The 13,341-nt window shown below is 42.0% G+C and overlaps 1 protein-coding gene across 1 annotated transcript; it reads right to left on the bottom strand.

The window, feature by feature from the left end:
* Positions 1 to 3,767: 3,767 nt before the first annotated feature.
* Positions 3,768 to 12,275, bottom strand: rsph1 (radial spoke head component 1). Its single transcript, XM_023949735.2, has 8 exons — positions 12,083 to 12,275; positions 11,888 to 12,001; positions 10,211 to 10,316; positions 8,601 to 8,691; positions 8,241 to 8,376; positions 6,173 to 6,244; positions 5,612 to 5,713; positions 3,768 to 3,914 (listed from the first exon to the last, which is right to left on the bottom strand). Exons 1-7 carry the CDS (start codon positions 12,131 to 12,133, stop codon positions 5,657 to 5,659), a joined length of 627 nt encoding a protein of 208 aa, XP_023805503.1. The 5' UTR covers positions 12,134 to 12,275; the 3' UTR covers positions 3,768 to 3,914; positions 5,612 to 5,656.
* Between the last annotated feature and the right edge of the window lie 1,066 nt (positions 12,276 to 13,341).

The following is a 13,341-nucleotide window of genomic DNA, read 5'->3' as shown; positions in this document are numbered from 1 at the left end:
GCCCGACGAGGATGAGGAGGTGCAGCTGGAAGCATCAGGTGTAGCTGATGAGGGGGAGGAGTCAGCCGGGGGCACCGTGACACTTGTAATATTTTGTTCTCCATATAAATATATTCTGTCAAAATTATACAAATATGAACATGCTGCAGGACAAACAACAAAGAAAGCCTGGAAATATTAATAAGAAATTATATATCAAATAATTCCATTTCTTTTGCTCTTTCATCATTTTTTAGATTTTTTTAGAGCTGGACTCCTGCTTCAAGCAGCAATAATTAGCAATAATTTCTTAATGAGTGACGTCCTGTGTGTGTCTTTGTGAAACATATCAGAGGGATTAGATCTAAAAAATAAAACTTATTGTGATTAATATGTTTAGGTCTTATAAAACATTAAAGACTAAATCTTAGAACTCATCAGTGGGATTACTCCAAAAATATTTGGCATTTCCCTAAATTTGTGCAACACCAACAGCAGAAATCCTCCAAAAAACCTCAATCCATAAAAAATGGTCTGACCCCACCACCTCTCCCCCTTCCCTTCCCTCTGACACACGCGGCTCCGTCTCTATGACGGTAGGCGCAGCTGCGGCCCAGAGTTGATTGTCAGATAGAAAAAGACTCCCAATCACCTGTTAGTGTGATTCAGCCAGCCACCGGCGAGTTGCGCTCCCCTCTCGAGTTTTTTGACTTATGTTCCAAAGACTACCACAAAGAGGTGTGGCCGCAAGCGTCTTGCAGCAGAGGGCGGTGGTCACAGGCGCATCGGGTCTGCTGTGTCGGAGCAAAGAATTGTGGGAAATAATCTCCATTGCCTGCTTTTTTCGAAATTGGGTTGAGCACGGGTGTTTGTTCTGCCTAATTCCTTTTAATGTGCCTGTTTTACGTTGTTTCACTCTGAGGTTATTATTTTTTTTTTGTTTGTTTTTTTTGCACCATAAGTGTGAAGAGCAAATAGGAGGAAGACATTCTTAAGAGTCTGATGTGTCAAACTAAAAGCATTAAGTGTCGGCTGCTGAAGCAATTTCAAATTAAAAGCTCCAAGCTTCCTCTTTGAATATAGTATGTAGCACATTATGTGTAACGCCTCAGGCACGGTAAATGCCGCCCCCTATGAAGTGCTGCCCTGGGCGACCGCCCACATCGCCCATATCAAAAACCGCCACTGCATCCCACTGCCTCAGAGGAGCAAAAAGCTTCATCAAGGACTGTTGCATCCTGGGAGGCACTACAGGTGCATCACGACTAAAGCAAACAGATTTAAAAATAGCTTCTTTCTGAGGGGAATAAACACCTTGAACTCCCACGTGTCCTGATTCCAGTCTCTGCACAAAATGTTTATTTTAGTTGCACCAGTAAATTTATTTAATTTCAATATTTGTCATGTTTCTTTGGATGCTGAAATAAATGAACAACCCCTGATATTTGTCTCTCTGTAAACAAAAACAATCAATGTTTGCGTTTAGGAAAAAAAAAAAAATCTGTTCAAAGCAAAACTCTGGCATTTCCTCATGACAACCAGCAGGTGGCAGCATTTGACCATAGTTGTAGTTAACATCACTACTGTGTTCATTTATACCAAATGATTTAGGAGAATAACTTTTATGGTGAAAATAAGGTGCATCAAAAATAATAATAGAATTTTTTTTTTGTAAATCTAAAATGAATGAAATAACTAACACGTCTAAATTCACATGAATTTATCAATCAGCTTTTGATTTCTTTGAGCACAATAGTAAATTGCGCTCAATAAAGAGCAATTAATAAAGACACACAGTGGAGGATCTTTTTAGACTCCTCCTCAAATCAAAGGATGTAATCCATTTGATCCAAATTAATTCACTTTTTTCAAAATGTTGGTGACTTAAAAATGAATTATTGCACTCAATGTCATGGTTCATGTCCATATTCTGAGCCTAAGCAGAGCTTTGTTCCTGTGTTTTTAATAACTGGACAAGATGCCGAAAACCTCAATGACGTGAAGGCTGGCCCAGGGCCATAAACAAGCTCCACCCCAAACAGAAGAACCACCAAAAAAAACAGTCATGATCAGGAGATTGCCCCCAGTCCAAAAACAAGCTCCAGGCAAAACGCAAGGACTACCATCGAAATTAAAATGCAACCACAAGGAAGCACCATTCAGTGCTTTCATGTGCCGGTCCCAAGTCCGAATAATTGCAGAGGATGTTTACAGGGAGACATTTGGTGGAACCAAATCACAAACACCAAGGATGCACTATGGTGACATCTAAAAGGATGGGTCTTAAAGACCGACCGCTTCAGGGACAGCAGACACTCCAGGAAGTTGTGGGGGGGGATTCAGTCTATCACAGACTACAAGCCTCCTCTGCAGACTGGTGAAGGCCCCACTTCTCTGTTAAATCAACAACTTCTTTGCCAACAACACACTGGAGCAACACCGTCCACCTCCTCCCAGCGACCACGTCCTGGAGCTATGCCAGGATAGTGGGAGGGGCTCCCTCATGCCACATTCAGAAAAGGGTTTGAAGTTATTCATTTTGAAGTTTAGAATTTATGTGTTACTTGTATTTTAATCCTGCAAAGGACTTCCTGTTAATTATGTTCTATTCTTTCCTTTTATATGGTGTTCACACTGGTCTGTTACTACCTGATACAAGAGCAAATTGTATCAGGTTTTTTACTTTTAGTTTTCTTTTGACTCTTCCTTTTATTATTCTTATTTGGTCAAAGTCAGTGTCCTTGTCACAGCTGAACCAAGTTACAGATATGGATATGAAGTTAAATAAAAAAAAAAGGTCCTCTGTTGGCTTTTGCTGCGTTAGTCTTTGCCTGGGGTTCAATCTGTAATCCAGAAAAAATCCTGTTGTTCATCTTCAAATGCGGTTCCAAGTCCTTCACTCGTGTCTCAGGTTTTTCAATTCTGGGCTCAAAGCCTCCTGATCTCTTCAGCTAGCTCCAGAAGCAGAGCTAGTTCAGTATGGCTTAAACTAAGCATTCTTGTGGATTCTGATTATCCTGCAGGTCCTTCGTTCTCCCCGCCACATTACATCACGACCATGAAAGACCCAGCAGGACGTGTTGGTTCCATCGCCGTTCCCCGGCCACCCGTGGGAGATGCACCCGTGAGGGTTTTTTTCACCTTGTTTAGGGATCTGTAGGTCAATATTTCGGGGCTGCCGGAACTACATGGATGTTTGATTTTCCTGGAGAGTTCTTCTTCTACCTCCAGAAATGTTAAACGCCGTTTCCCAGAATCTTTTGATGGTTCTCCCAGCGGGAATCAGCTGCTGGCCTGATGGCCGTCTGGTGGACATATTCCTGCAATATCTCTCTAGCTCCTTCAAGGATGAGCAGGAAGCTGAAGATGTTCCGGACAATCTCAAGCAGCTGATTAAACCAGCCGACCAAAGGATGAAGGATGGGACTCATGAGCAGCGTTCTCTTTCTCCAGTGTTTCCCATCGCCTGCTTCATCTGACGCTGCCATCAGAGCTGCAGCTCCTCCCCCATGCAGCCCGGATGAGGACGCATTTCATCCACGGAGAAATACTGCAGCAATGCATGGGTGGAGGGTTACGCCATTTTTGTGGTCCATTAACAGGTGCCCGTTCAATCACCAGAACTTGAGTCAGTAGTTAGTAGAAGCATCTACTTTTCTGCACCATCACGGCCACGTTTGACCCTCCTGCTGGCGTTGGATGAGCAACAGGTTTACATCAGTTTTCCACAAGCAAACTGTCTTCCCAGCAAACTCAGCAAAAGTCAGACTTTTACTCTGAAAGGATCATCCAGGAAAACTCACCACTTTATTGGAACATTCATGGAGATTTCCAAAAAGTTTCAAGATAAACAGTAGTAGAATAATATGTTAAACATTTGTTAATTTGTTATTTTTTGGGAGTTTCTTCCTCATTTGATAAATCCATTTCACCACCTGCCAGAAAGATAGAAATAAGAACATTAGTGAAGATTCTGACCTTTGCTCACCTTCAGCGATCCCAGTAGGTAAATACATTCTGAAAAGCAACACTTTAACCCTTGTGCTATCCTATGACCCCACCCTTACTTTGATTGGGGCTTGGGGTTTTATTTGACCAGGATTTATCATTTAAGGCTCATATATCTCAGGCGTGTAGAACTGCCTTTTTTCACCTGCAGAATATTGCTAAGATCAGAAATATACTTTCTATGAGTGATGCTGAAAAACTCATCCATGCATTTGTTACGTCGAGGCTGGATTACTGTAACTCCTTGTTAGCAGCGTGTCCTAAGAGTTCCTTAAGAAGTCTCCAGCTTGTTCAGAACGCAGCAGCTAGATTGTTAGCTGGAACTAGCAGAAGAGATCACATCACTCCTGTGTTAGTTTCACTCCATTGGCTCCCAGTTGATTCTAGAATCAAGTTCAAGATCCTCCTGTTAACCTATAAGGCCTTACATGGAATGGCCCCGTCCTATATTAAGGACCTCATAGTCCCTTACCATCCAATGAGAACACTTCTCGTGCGATTCATGTATTGTCCCTCTTTTCCTCTCCCCTCCTGGGGAGTGGGAGTGCTTCCAGACTCCAGTTGGCTCATCCGTGCTCCAGTTCCTGACCGTCTACCTCGCCTTTGCTCCTGCTCCTACACCTGGCTGTGGATCCTGCCTCTGGCTCATCTCTGGCTCGTCTCTGCTCTGTACCTGACCGAGTACCTCGTCTCTGCTCCTGCTCCTACACCTGGCTGTGGATCCTGCCTCTGGCTCGACTCGCGCCTTTGACTGTCCCCACAACCACGGCTGGATGAAGCTCGTCTGCTGGACTTTTATATATATATATATATATATATATATATATATATATATATATGTAGTTGTAGATTTAGATAAGTTAATTCTTCTCTAAGAGTTCTGGTAAATCGCCTGTCCGTCCTGGGGGAGGATCCCTCCTTCATGTGGGCACCCCTGAGGTTTCTTTCTTTTTTCCGGAATCCGTTTTTTTTGGGAGTTTTTCCTTACCGTGAAGGGGGGGTCTAAGGGCAGGGATGCCAGTATAGCATAGTCAGTTTGTTAGTTCATTTTAGTATTTTCCTATTGAACTCTTTTTATTCTTGATTCTTTTGAGTTCATGTTTTACTTCGAAGCCCATCGAGACGACTGTTGTTGTGATTTTGGGCTATACAAATAAAATTGAATTGAATTGAATTGAATTGATGTGTTATTCCCACCATGACAAAGGTGGATAAAGGTGGAGAGGATTTCATGTAATCCATGGACCCCAGTGAAGATCACAAATCATTGAAGAAAAAAGGTTCAGAGCACTGTCTAGTCGGTCTAGATGAGGTCCTAGGATAGCACAAGGGTTAAAGCACAACCACTAATCTTTATGGATTATGGATAGTGAAGAGGCTTAACTTAAGAGTTTATCCAACATTACATTGCTAATTTTCTTTTGTTCCAATTAGATTTACAAATGACTTCTGTGGCTTTTAAATGAAACGTGACGTGATATATATATATATATTTTTTTAGATTAAACGTTTGCAGATACATTGACTGACATTTCAGTTTATGATCAGCTGCAGTTGACAGAAAACATGATAAACAGTATTGTTTGGGAACCTGCTTTGGAAAGGAACACTGAGATGTATTCACCTCAATCAGAGCGGCGTCAGGACTCCATCCTGTCAGGTAAGTGATTCACCGGGGAAACCACCGGGGGGCGCCTGTCTCATCCCACTCATCATCAGAAAAGTTCTGTAAAGAAGAACAGAAGGAAATGAAAAAAAAATAAATCCCCATCCTGACATGTCTTAGCTTCTCCAAAACTTCAGAGTGCACTGAATCCCTTTTAGGGTCACTGGGTTGTAGGAGTGTTCCAACCACCTTTGGGCAAAGGTGGGGTTCACCCTGGAAAGGTTCGCACACACATACATTCAAACCTAGGGACAAGTTAGAATCATCTAATGTTTTTGAATGATGGGAGGAAACTGGAGTTCCCAGAGAAAACCCACACATGCATGAGCAGAACATGCAAACTCCACACAGAAAGGTCCCCGGTGGGACTTGATCCAGGGCTTTCTTACTGTGAGGCATGAGTGCTAATGGCACAGGGCAGAACGCTTCTTCAATTAATACAATTATAAAAAGAAAAATGTATAATCAGTTTCAATCAAACTGCACGTGTCTTCATGGAATCATTCTAATTTGAAATACCTGCTGAAACTGCTGGAACTCTCCGTGCTGCTCACAGCCGAAGTCAAACACAAACTTCCCTGGTCCGTCGGGCTACAAGACAAGAAACTCTTCAGAGTAAGATGTTTGCTGCCACCATGAGACAGTTCACAGAAACCACTACTGACACCCACTCAGAACAGCTTGTTTCTGTCCTGTTCTTTCCTTTCCTGTCAGTCAAGAACAGGAAACTGAGGCTACAATTCACACAGACTCACCAAAACTGCACAATAGAAGATTGAAAAAAGTTCCCTGGTCTGATGAGTCTTCCTTTCTGCTGCAACATTCAGATGGTAGGCTCAGAATTTGGCATCAACAATATGAAAGGATGGATCATCCTGCCTTGAATTAGGCTGGTGGGGGTGGTGGTGTCATGGTGTGGGGGATGTTTTCTTGACACACTTTGGCTCCCTTAGTACCAATTGAGCATGGTTCTAATGCCACAGCCTACCTGAGTGTTGTTGCTGACCATGTCCATCCCTTTCTGACCACAGTGTCCCATCTTCTGATGGCTCCTTCCAGCAGGAAAAGGCGCCATGTCATAAAGCTGGAATCAGGTTTCTAGAGCATTGCGATGAGTTCTCTGGACTCAAGCGGCCTCCATTGTCACCAGATCTCAACCCAATGGGACGTGGTGGAATGGGAGATTGGCATCATGGATGTGCAGCCAACAAATCTGCAGCAACTCTGTGACGCTGTCATGTCAGTATTGACCAAACTCTCTAAAGGAATGTTTTCACTATCTTCTTAAATCAATGTCACCAAGGATTAAGAAAGTTCTGAAGACAAAACGGGTACTAGTAAGATGTACCCAAAAAAGTGTCCGGCAGGTGTTTTTACATGGTATGTAAGTTTTTGAAGAAATCTCACAGTAATTTGTTGATTTGTTACAGAATTTCATTTCTTTTTGATGTTTCTGGGACATTTTTCCTCTGTTTTCTATATGACTGTTAAAAAAATCGGAGAAGAATTAAGACAAAGACTATTGTCCCGTTGTCCTGTAGTTTTCATGTTTCTTCATCAAATTGTCTGTGTAAAAACATTAAAATGCACTTAAACTAAATGTACAAGTTTGTCTAACAGATTCCTAACCTTAAATTACCCTGTAAATGAACCAATTGGTAAAGTGTAGTCCAGAACATCAAAACCTTCAACTGAGTAACCATTATAACCATTTGAGCCACATTATTCCACCGCTGAAACTAAAATAAGTGTTTTGTTTTTCCCCTCTCTAATTCTTTCATCCAGGTGGCCGTGGTGAAGCAGTTGGGCAGTAAGAAAGATTGCAGGTTCGATTCTCGCCTTGCCCAAGCATTTGTTGACACTGAACCCCACCTTTACTCTTCTGAAAGGCTGGCGCGAGTGTTTGGCAGCGGAGCCGCCATCGGTGTGCGAATGGGACTGTGACTGTAAAGCGCTTTGGGCCTTTGAGGACGGTAGAAGACCGCTATACAAGTACACACCATTTACCATTTGAAATGATTGAACAACATTGAAATGTCCCTTATTGAATATGAACCTATTCCTGTTGTAGACTTCAGAGAAAGATGTTAAAGTCCCACAGAAATTCACCTCTGAGTTGTGGGTGGGACTGTTGTCGCTGAGCAACTTTAACCCCCCGCAGTGCCTGAAAGCTCTCTGTTTACATGCTCTGCCAGTAGCTTACAGCCCCTCACACCCCTAACCTAACATTACGGGTGCAACAAAAATGGCGAGCACCATTGGAGCTACAGTATACTGTACACCCATACAGTTGTAATCCAGATTCCAGCTCAAACAAGTAAAACAAAGATGTTGACGGATCTGTTTCTCTGCAAATGGATGCATCAGAATGGAGAGGAGCAAAGAGCTTTTGGCTCACCCGGCATATTTTCTATGTCAATTTTTCTGTGGCAATTTTAAACTTAATTGTCTTTATATGTGTCCTCCACTGTCAGAAAAATGACTTTATTAATCAGAGTGGCTCTTTAACGAGGAGGTGTCTCCGTCTGGATCAGCTAGAAGTACAGGTGTACATGTGAACACAGCCGTTGAGTAAATGGAGTCTTACCTTGTTATTGAAAAAGTTGCCTTGATACTTGTGGTTAGCATGGATGTACTCTCCAGCTGACTGCATGTTGCCATTCACCCAGGAACCAACGTACTTTGACCCAGTGAGGTGGTAATGGTACACCCCCTGACCATGCCTGGTGAACAAATACAAACAATCACCTGAGCTCAGTTTACACCGATGGACTTTTGTTTTCTGACAGAAATGTGGTAACCAGACAGATGAGGCCCTACTAAAGTACAGCACGTCTGTGGTTACGTTTTCACAGCTTAAAGGGCAGATCTTCCAATCTGGCAACAGTTTGAATTTCCAGAAATCACAGCTAAAAACAACAACCTGTAATCAGCAGGTACAGCATACCTGAAGTGGTTCAGCCACTCTCCCTCGTAGGTGTCCCCGTTGCTGTAGGTATACACCCCTCGGCCTTGTCTCAGGTCGTTGACCCATGAGCCTGCACTCCAAAACACACAACAGTAGTGGGAGGAGTCTAGACTGTTTTGATCACCATGGAAACAGTCTGATGAGATGAGAAATGAAAAAACCAGGCTGAACCTAAATCAAGTCAAGGTTCTGCAGATTTGGTTTAGTCCTTTGGATCACATGAATAAAAAATCAGTCCATTTTAATGGAAAATATCGTGGATGGGTGTGGTAATGAGGTAGGGCGGTCGACCCCTGATCAAAAGATTGCAGGTTTGGTTTCTGCCCTGCTACCCCATGTGTCGAAGTGCCCTTGGGCAAGAGACTGAACCCCACATTGCTCCTGGTGGTTTTAGGTTGGCGCCAGTGTTCGGCAGAGGAGGCGCCACAGTGAGTAAATCTGTGTGTGAATGTAAAGCACTTTAGTCCTTCAAGGAAGGTAGTAAAGCGCTACATAAGTATTTGTCATTTACCGTTTAACCATACTTATTTAGCACTTTTCTACCTTCATTGAAGGCCTAAAGTGCTATATAGTCACAGTCCCATTCACCCATGCACACACTGATGGTACCAGCCTCAACCACCAGGAGCAATGAGGGGTTCAGTGTCTTGCCCAAGGACACTTCAACACATGGGTGGCGAAGCTGGGATCTTTTGATTGCAGGTCAACCACTCTACCACTGCAACACGGCCGCCCCTGATGTGGCGAAGAAAACGCAGTAACAGTTTTGTGAGTGGACTGGTTCTGGCCTCAGCATTTCCTCTTTTTCTCACATTCTATGAAAAACTTGACTATTTCCACACCAAACCATCAAAGGTGCCCTCCACAACTGTTTGTTTGATCCCTTGGTGAATTGTTGAGTCTGAACTCCATTGATGATGGTTTTTATTGTCCACTTGCATTTGATAATTTCTTAATCAGTCCAGAGCAGTTTAATCTAACACTGATGAGATCTGACTAAGTTCAATTTCACAGATCAAGAGCGGTTAACCTTAACACCATATTACTTTTAACTGGCTCTCACCTAATACTGTAAACTCTTTCATTCAGGCTTTTATTTTTATTCTTTCCCTTGCATTTTGTGTTGACTTTATGTCCTGTCAGTCCTTTCGTATGTTCATTTTTTAAATTCCACAGATATTTCCTGTCATTTTCCACCTCACTAAGGGGTTTTCTTGTCAAAAGGTTTTTATTTACAGAAGCCAATCAGGTTAGCGGTTTGGCTTAGAGTCGTCTCTGGTGACTCAGCCGCCATAACCCAATCAAAACGCCATCTCCTCCTTGTTTTCTTTTTCTATAAGGCCTTTCCTTATAGCCCCATTTTATGAAGATAAAACTCTGACAAAAGCTCCATCACAGAAGATCCATGCCACCACACCTATGGACTCTGAAGCAGCTTCTTCTCAAAGACAGTGTGAGCATTGAGAAACGACTTTAAGAAAACTTATTGCATTTGATTGATCATTTTTTATGATCAATTGTTTTTTAAAGCTGGATAAACAGATGACCTATTATCATTCTTTAAGTGCTTACATGAAAACAGGTTTTACCTTCATATTTGGAGCCGTCTGGATAGTAGAAGGTGCCCTGTCCATGTTTCAAGTTCTTGAAATATTCTCCCACGTAAACTGCCCCGTTCTTGAAGCGATACGTCCCCTGGTGGATGAAAACAGCCATACGTGGTTACAGTCCCTTAAATCGGGGGTGTCAAACCTAGAACTTTCCATGGAAATTCCTAAAACGTTTCCTTATGGAGAACAAGCAAACAATTCCCAATCCTCAGGGTCGAAGGAAAGTGTTCACCAGTAAGACACAACTCCTGTGTGATGAGCGGTCGGGCGGACTTTCAAAGCGCTAATATGTCAGTGCATTCTGGGATTTGTAGTGCACTAGTGGCACTCGTGGGCCTACTCTACTAGTGATCAGTCCGTCCAAGAATCTATAGGTTATTGTTGCCTACAGTATATGCAGCTGCTATTACCATTGGGTGTAAAATTGATTATAAAAGTGTTAGTATTCCTACAAAATACTTTAAAATTCATATCAATAACATGAATACATTACAGTAACATCCCTGTGCTTTCATACTGCATGTTTAATTAATGAGAATCATTTCTAAAGAAATGTCAAAAATGTTGATGTTAAAAGTACATTGAAGTGTCTTTTTTGAAGGTCAGGTTGAAGCGCATCCTGTTCTGGTTTTTAGACATTTTAACAGAAGTTGTATTCAGTAGTAAACCTGCTGTCGGCTACTTTTCTATATATTCAGCTGGTCTTTTTAAGAAAACAGCTGCTATCTTGTGATTCTGTGTTTATAAGTTGCTTTTAAAAAAACAAACACACTAACTAATAGTCAATCCCCTTCATAGATTTAGGGTTTTTCTCCTTAAAAATCTAAACAAAACTTTTCAAAATAGTAATACATGTTTCATAAGTTACTGAATTTGAGAACAGATATATCTACTAACACTTTTTTCTCAGTTTGATTTCTTGATAAAAGATATTCCACTTTATAGACTCTGTGGTTCTAAAAAAAAACAATACATCTTTCTTTATTTTTCATCCTTAAATGTCTGCATCTATTTCTTTACTGAATGAATCCGTCGTATTTGGCTTATTCTGTACCTGAATGCAGTCAGACAGCTCTGAATAAGACATGTTTTAACTCTTCGTGCCTGATATTATTTCTAATGATATAAAGATATTAAGGTGATGTTAAAGTGGGTGGAGTCCTAGATTTATTGGTATGTTGTGAATTGAAGGGGTTATGATTTCACGTTGCGTACTATGAAACTAAAGTGGAGCAGCCAAAATGACTAGTTTATTCTACCAAATAGAAAATAAACCAATAGTTACTACAACTCTGTTTGATGGCAGACAGTACATACTTTTATTATGGTGTACAGTTTGACTTTTTAAGACAGGAGTCAATAGAAAAGGGGTTTTCCTCTGAAACCATCCTCTAGTGGTAATTAGAAGAACTGCAACATTTATTTATTCATTGTTGTTGTTCTTTATTTATTTACTTTTGCTTTACTTTAAATTTGAAAAGAAATGTGGAGCTTAGCTTGTCAAAATCACCAAGACGGTTTCTTCTCAAAGACATCCCACCCCCCACCCCCCAGCCATTTAATGTATTTGGAATCCATTCTGACCCAAATCATTTTTTTTTTTTAAACACTTGAAACTAGTCATAAGAAATCAGAAAGCATAGGTGGGCCCCCCACCTGCCCGTGCCTCTCTCCGTGCTCGTAGCGGCCCTGGTAGATGTCTCCGTTGGGCAGGACGCTCCTGCCCACGCCGTGCCTCTGTCCCGCATCGTTCCTGTCGCCCTCATAATTCTGTCCTCAAAGAAACAGCAAAAACGGGAAAGCTGTCAGCCGGAAGTCGAACCTCTCGGTTCCGTGTGGTCTTCCTCTTACCGCGAGCTTACTGAGTTCTTCGTTCAGATCTTCGGAACCAGAGAACGACATATTTTACACCTTTTAACTTTATTCTAACATTAACAGACTGCCGTTGCGCGTGCGTATGTCGCTTGTCCGTTGCCGTGACGACAACCCTGGCGCGCGCTTCCGGGGATGCCAGGTTTGGCAGATTTCCGCACAGATGAGGTCTGTTTTTGATCTTGTGGGGTATTTTTCCTCAAATGTACCAGAAAAAATAGGAAAAAGACAATGAAGGCGTTTTTTATTTTAATAATCATTCTTGTAGCTATCTTTTTATTTTTTTATGACTATGATGATGACTAATTACTCCTCATAGACCATGTTGATTTATATTTTAACGGTGTTTGTCGTCTAAGTGGATTAAGTAGATAGACAGTAATTATGAATTAATTTATGTTGATTGATTTAACTCTCCTTCAAATTACAGGAACATTTGATGGATCCAGTCACAAAGATTCACTTCTGATCCAAATCAATAACTTTGCTGAAATGTCTGAGTTATTGCTCTTCAGTCTTACACCTTGCAAGCAGAGGCGGTCCTGGCTAGTTTAACGACCTCTACTCTTCTTCTGTTTCTAAACTGGGTGCCTGATGTTTCCTTTTAACCTTTTGTCCATTTACCACAATCTTGAATAGACTTGTCCGCCTGTCAAACACCCAGAGTCAAGATGAGTGAGATGATGGAAACAAATTCATTTTGAAGCAGACTTCTATCTTCCAGTAAGTAATCCCAATGCGTGCACATTACAAAATACTGTCATTACAGCAACAAGTTGACACAATAGTAGGGGCGCCCCAGTGCAAGTTGTGGAGATGAGTGGTGATTGACTAGAAAAATAGTGGGAGAGGGGGTTGAGGTTTTCTTTTGGTAAATGGCGTATACTTACATAATGTGTTTCTACCTTCCTTGAAAGGCCCAAAGCGCTTTACAGTCACAGACCCATTCACCCAGTCACACACACAGGTAGAGGCTCCACTACCAAACATTGGCGCCAACCTTCCACCAGAGGCAAGGTAGGGTTCAGTGTCTTGATCAAGACACTTCAATACATGGGTGGGCAAGGTGGGAATTGAACCTGCAATCTTACGATCATGGGTCCACCGCCCTACCACTGCACCATGGCCGCCCCCTTTGCAAGATTGAGCCATGGGCGGCCGCCCACATTGCCCACAGGAAAAACTGCCACTGCATTGTGAATGCGCACTTCTGCTTAGTGACCAGCAGAACTCTGGTC

This window comes from Oryzias latipes, chromosome 19, assembly GCF_053564925.1.
Source record: "Oryzias latipes strain Hd-rR chromosome 19, Olatipes_Hd-rR_3.1".
NCBI lineage: Eukaryota > Metazoa > Chordata > Actinopteri > Beloniformes > Adrianichthyidae > Oryzias > Oryzias latipes.
The sequence above is the reverse complement of the archived record's forward strand: the minus strand, read 5'-3'. Positions and strand labels throughout refer to the sequence as shown.

Coding starts and splice junctions, on each gene's coding strand:
- rsph1 (XM_023949735.2), bottom strand. CDS start 12,133: ATGTCGTTCTCTGGTTCCGAAGATCTGAACGAAGAACTCAGTAAGCTC. Junction 12,002..12,082: donor AAGAACTCAGTAAGCTCGCG/GTAAGAGGAAGA, acceptor CTTTGAGGACAG/AATTATGAGGGCGACAGGAA. Junction 6,245..8,240: donor GCAACTTTTTCAATAACAAG/GTAAGACTCCAT, acceptor CTTGTCTTGTAG/CCCGACGGACCAGGGAAGTT.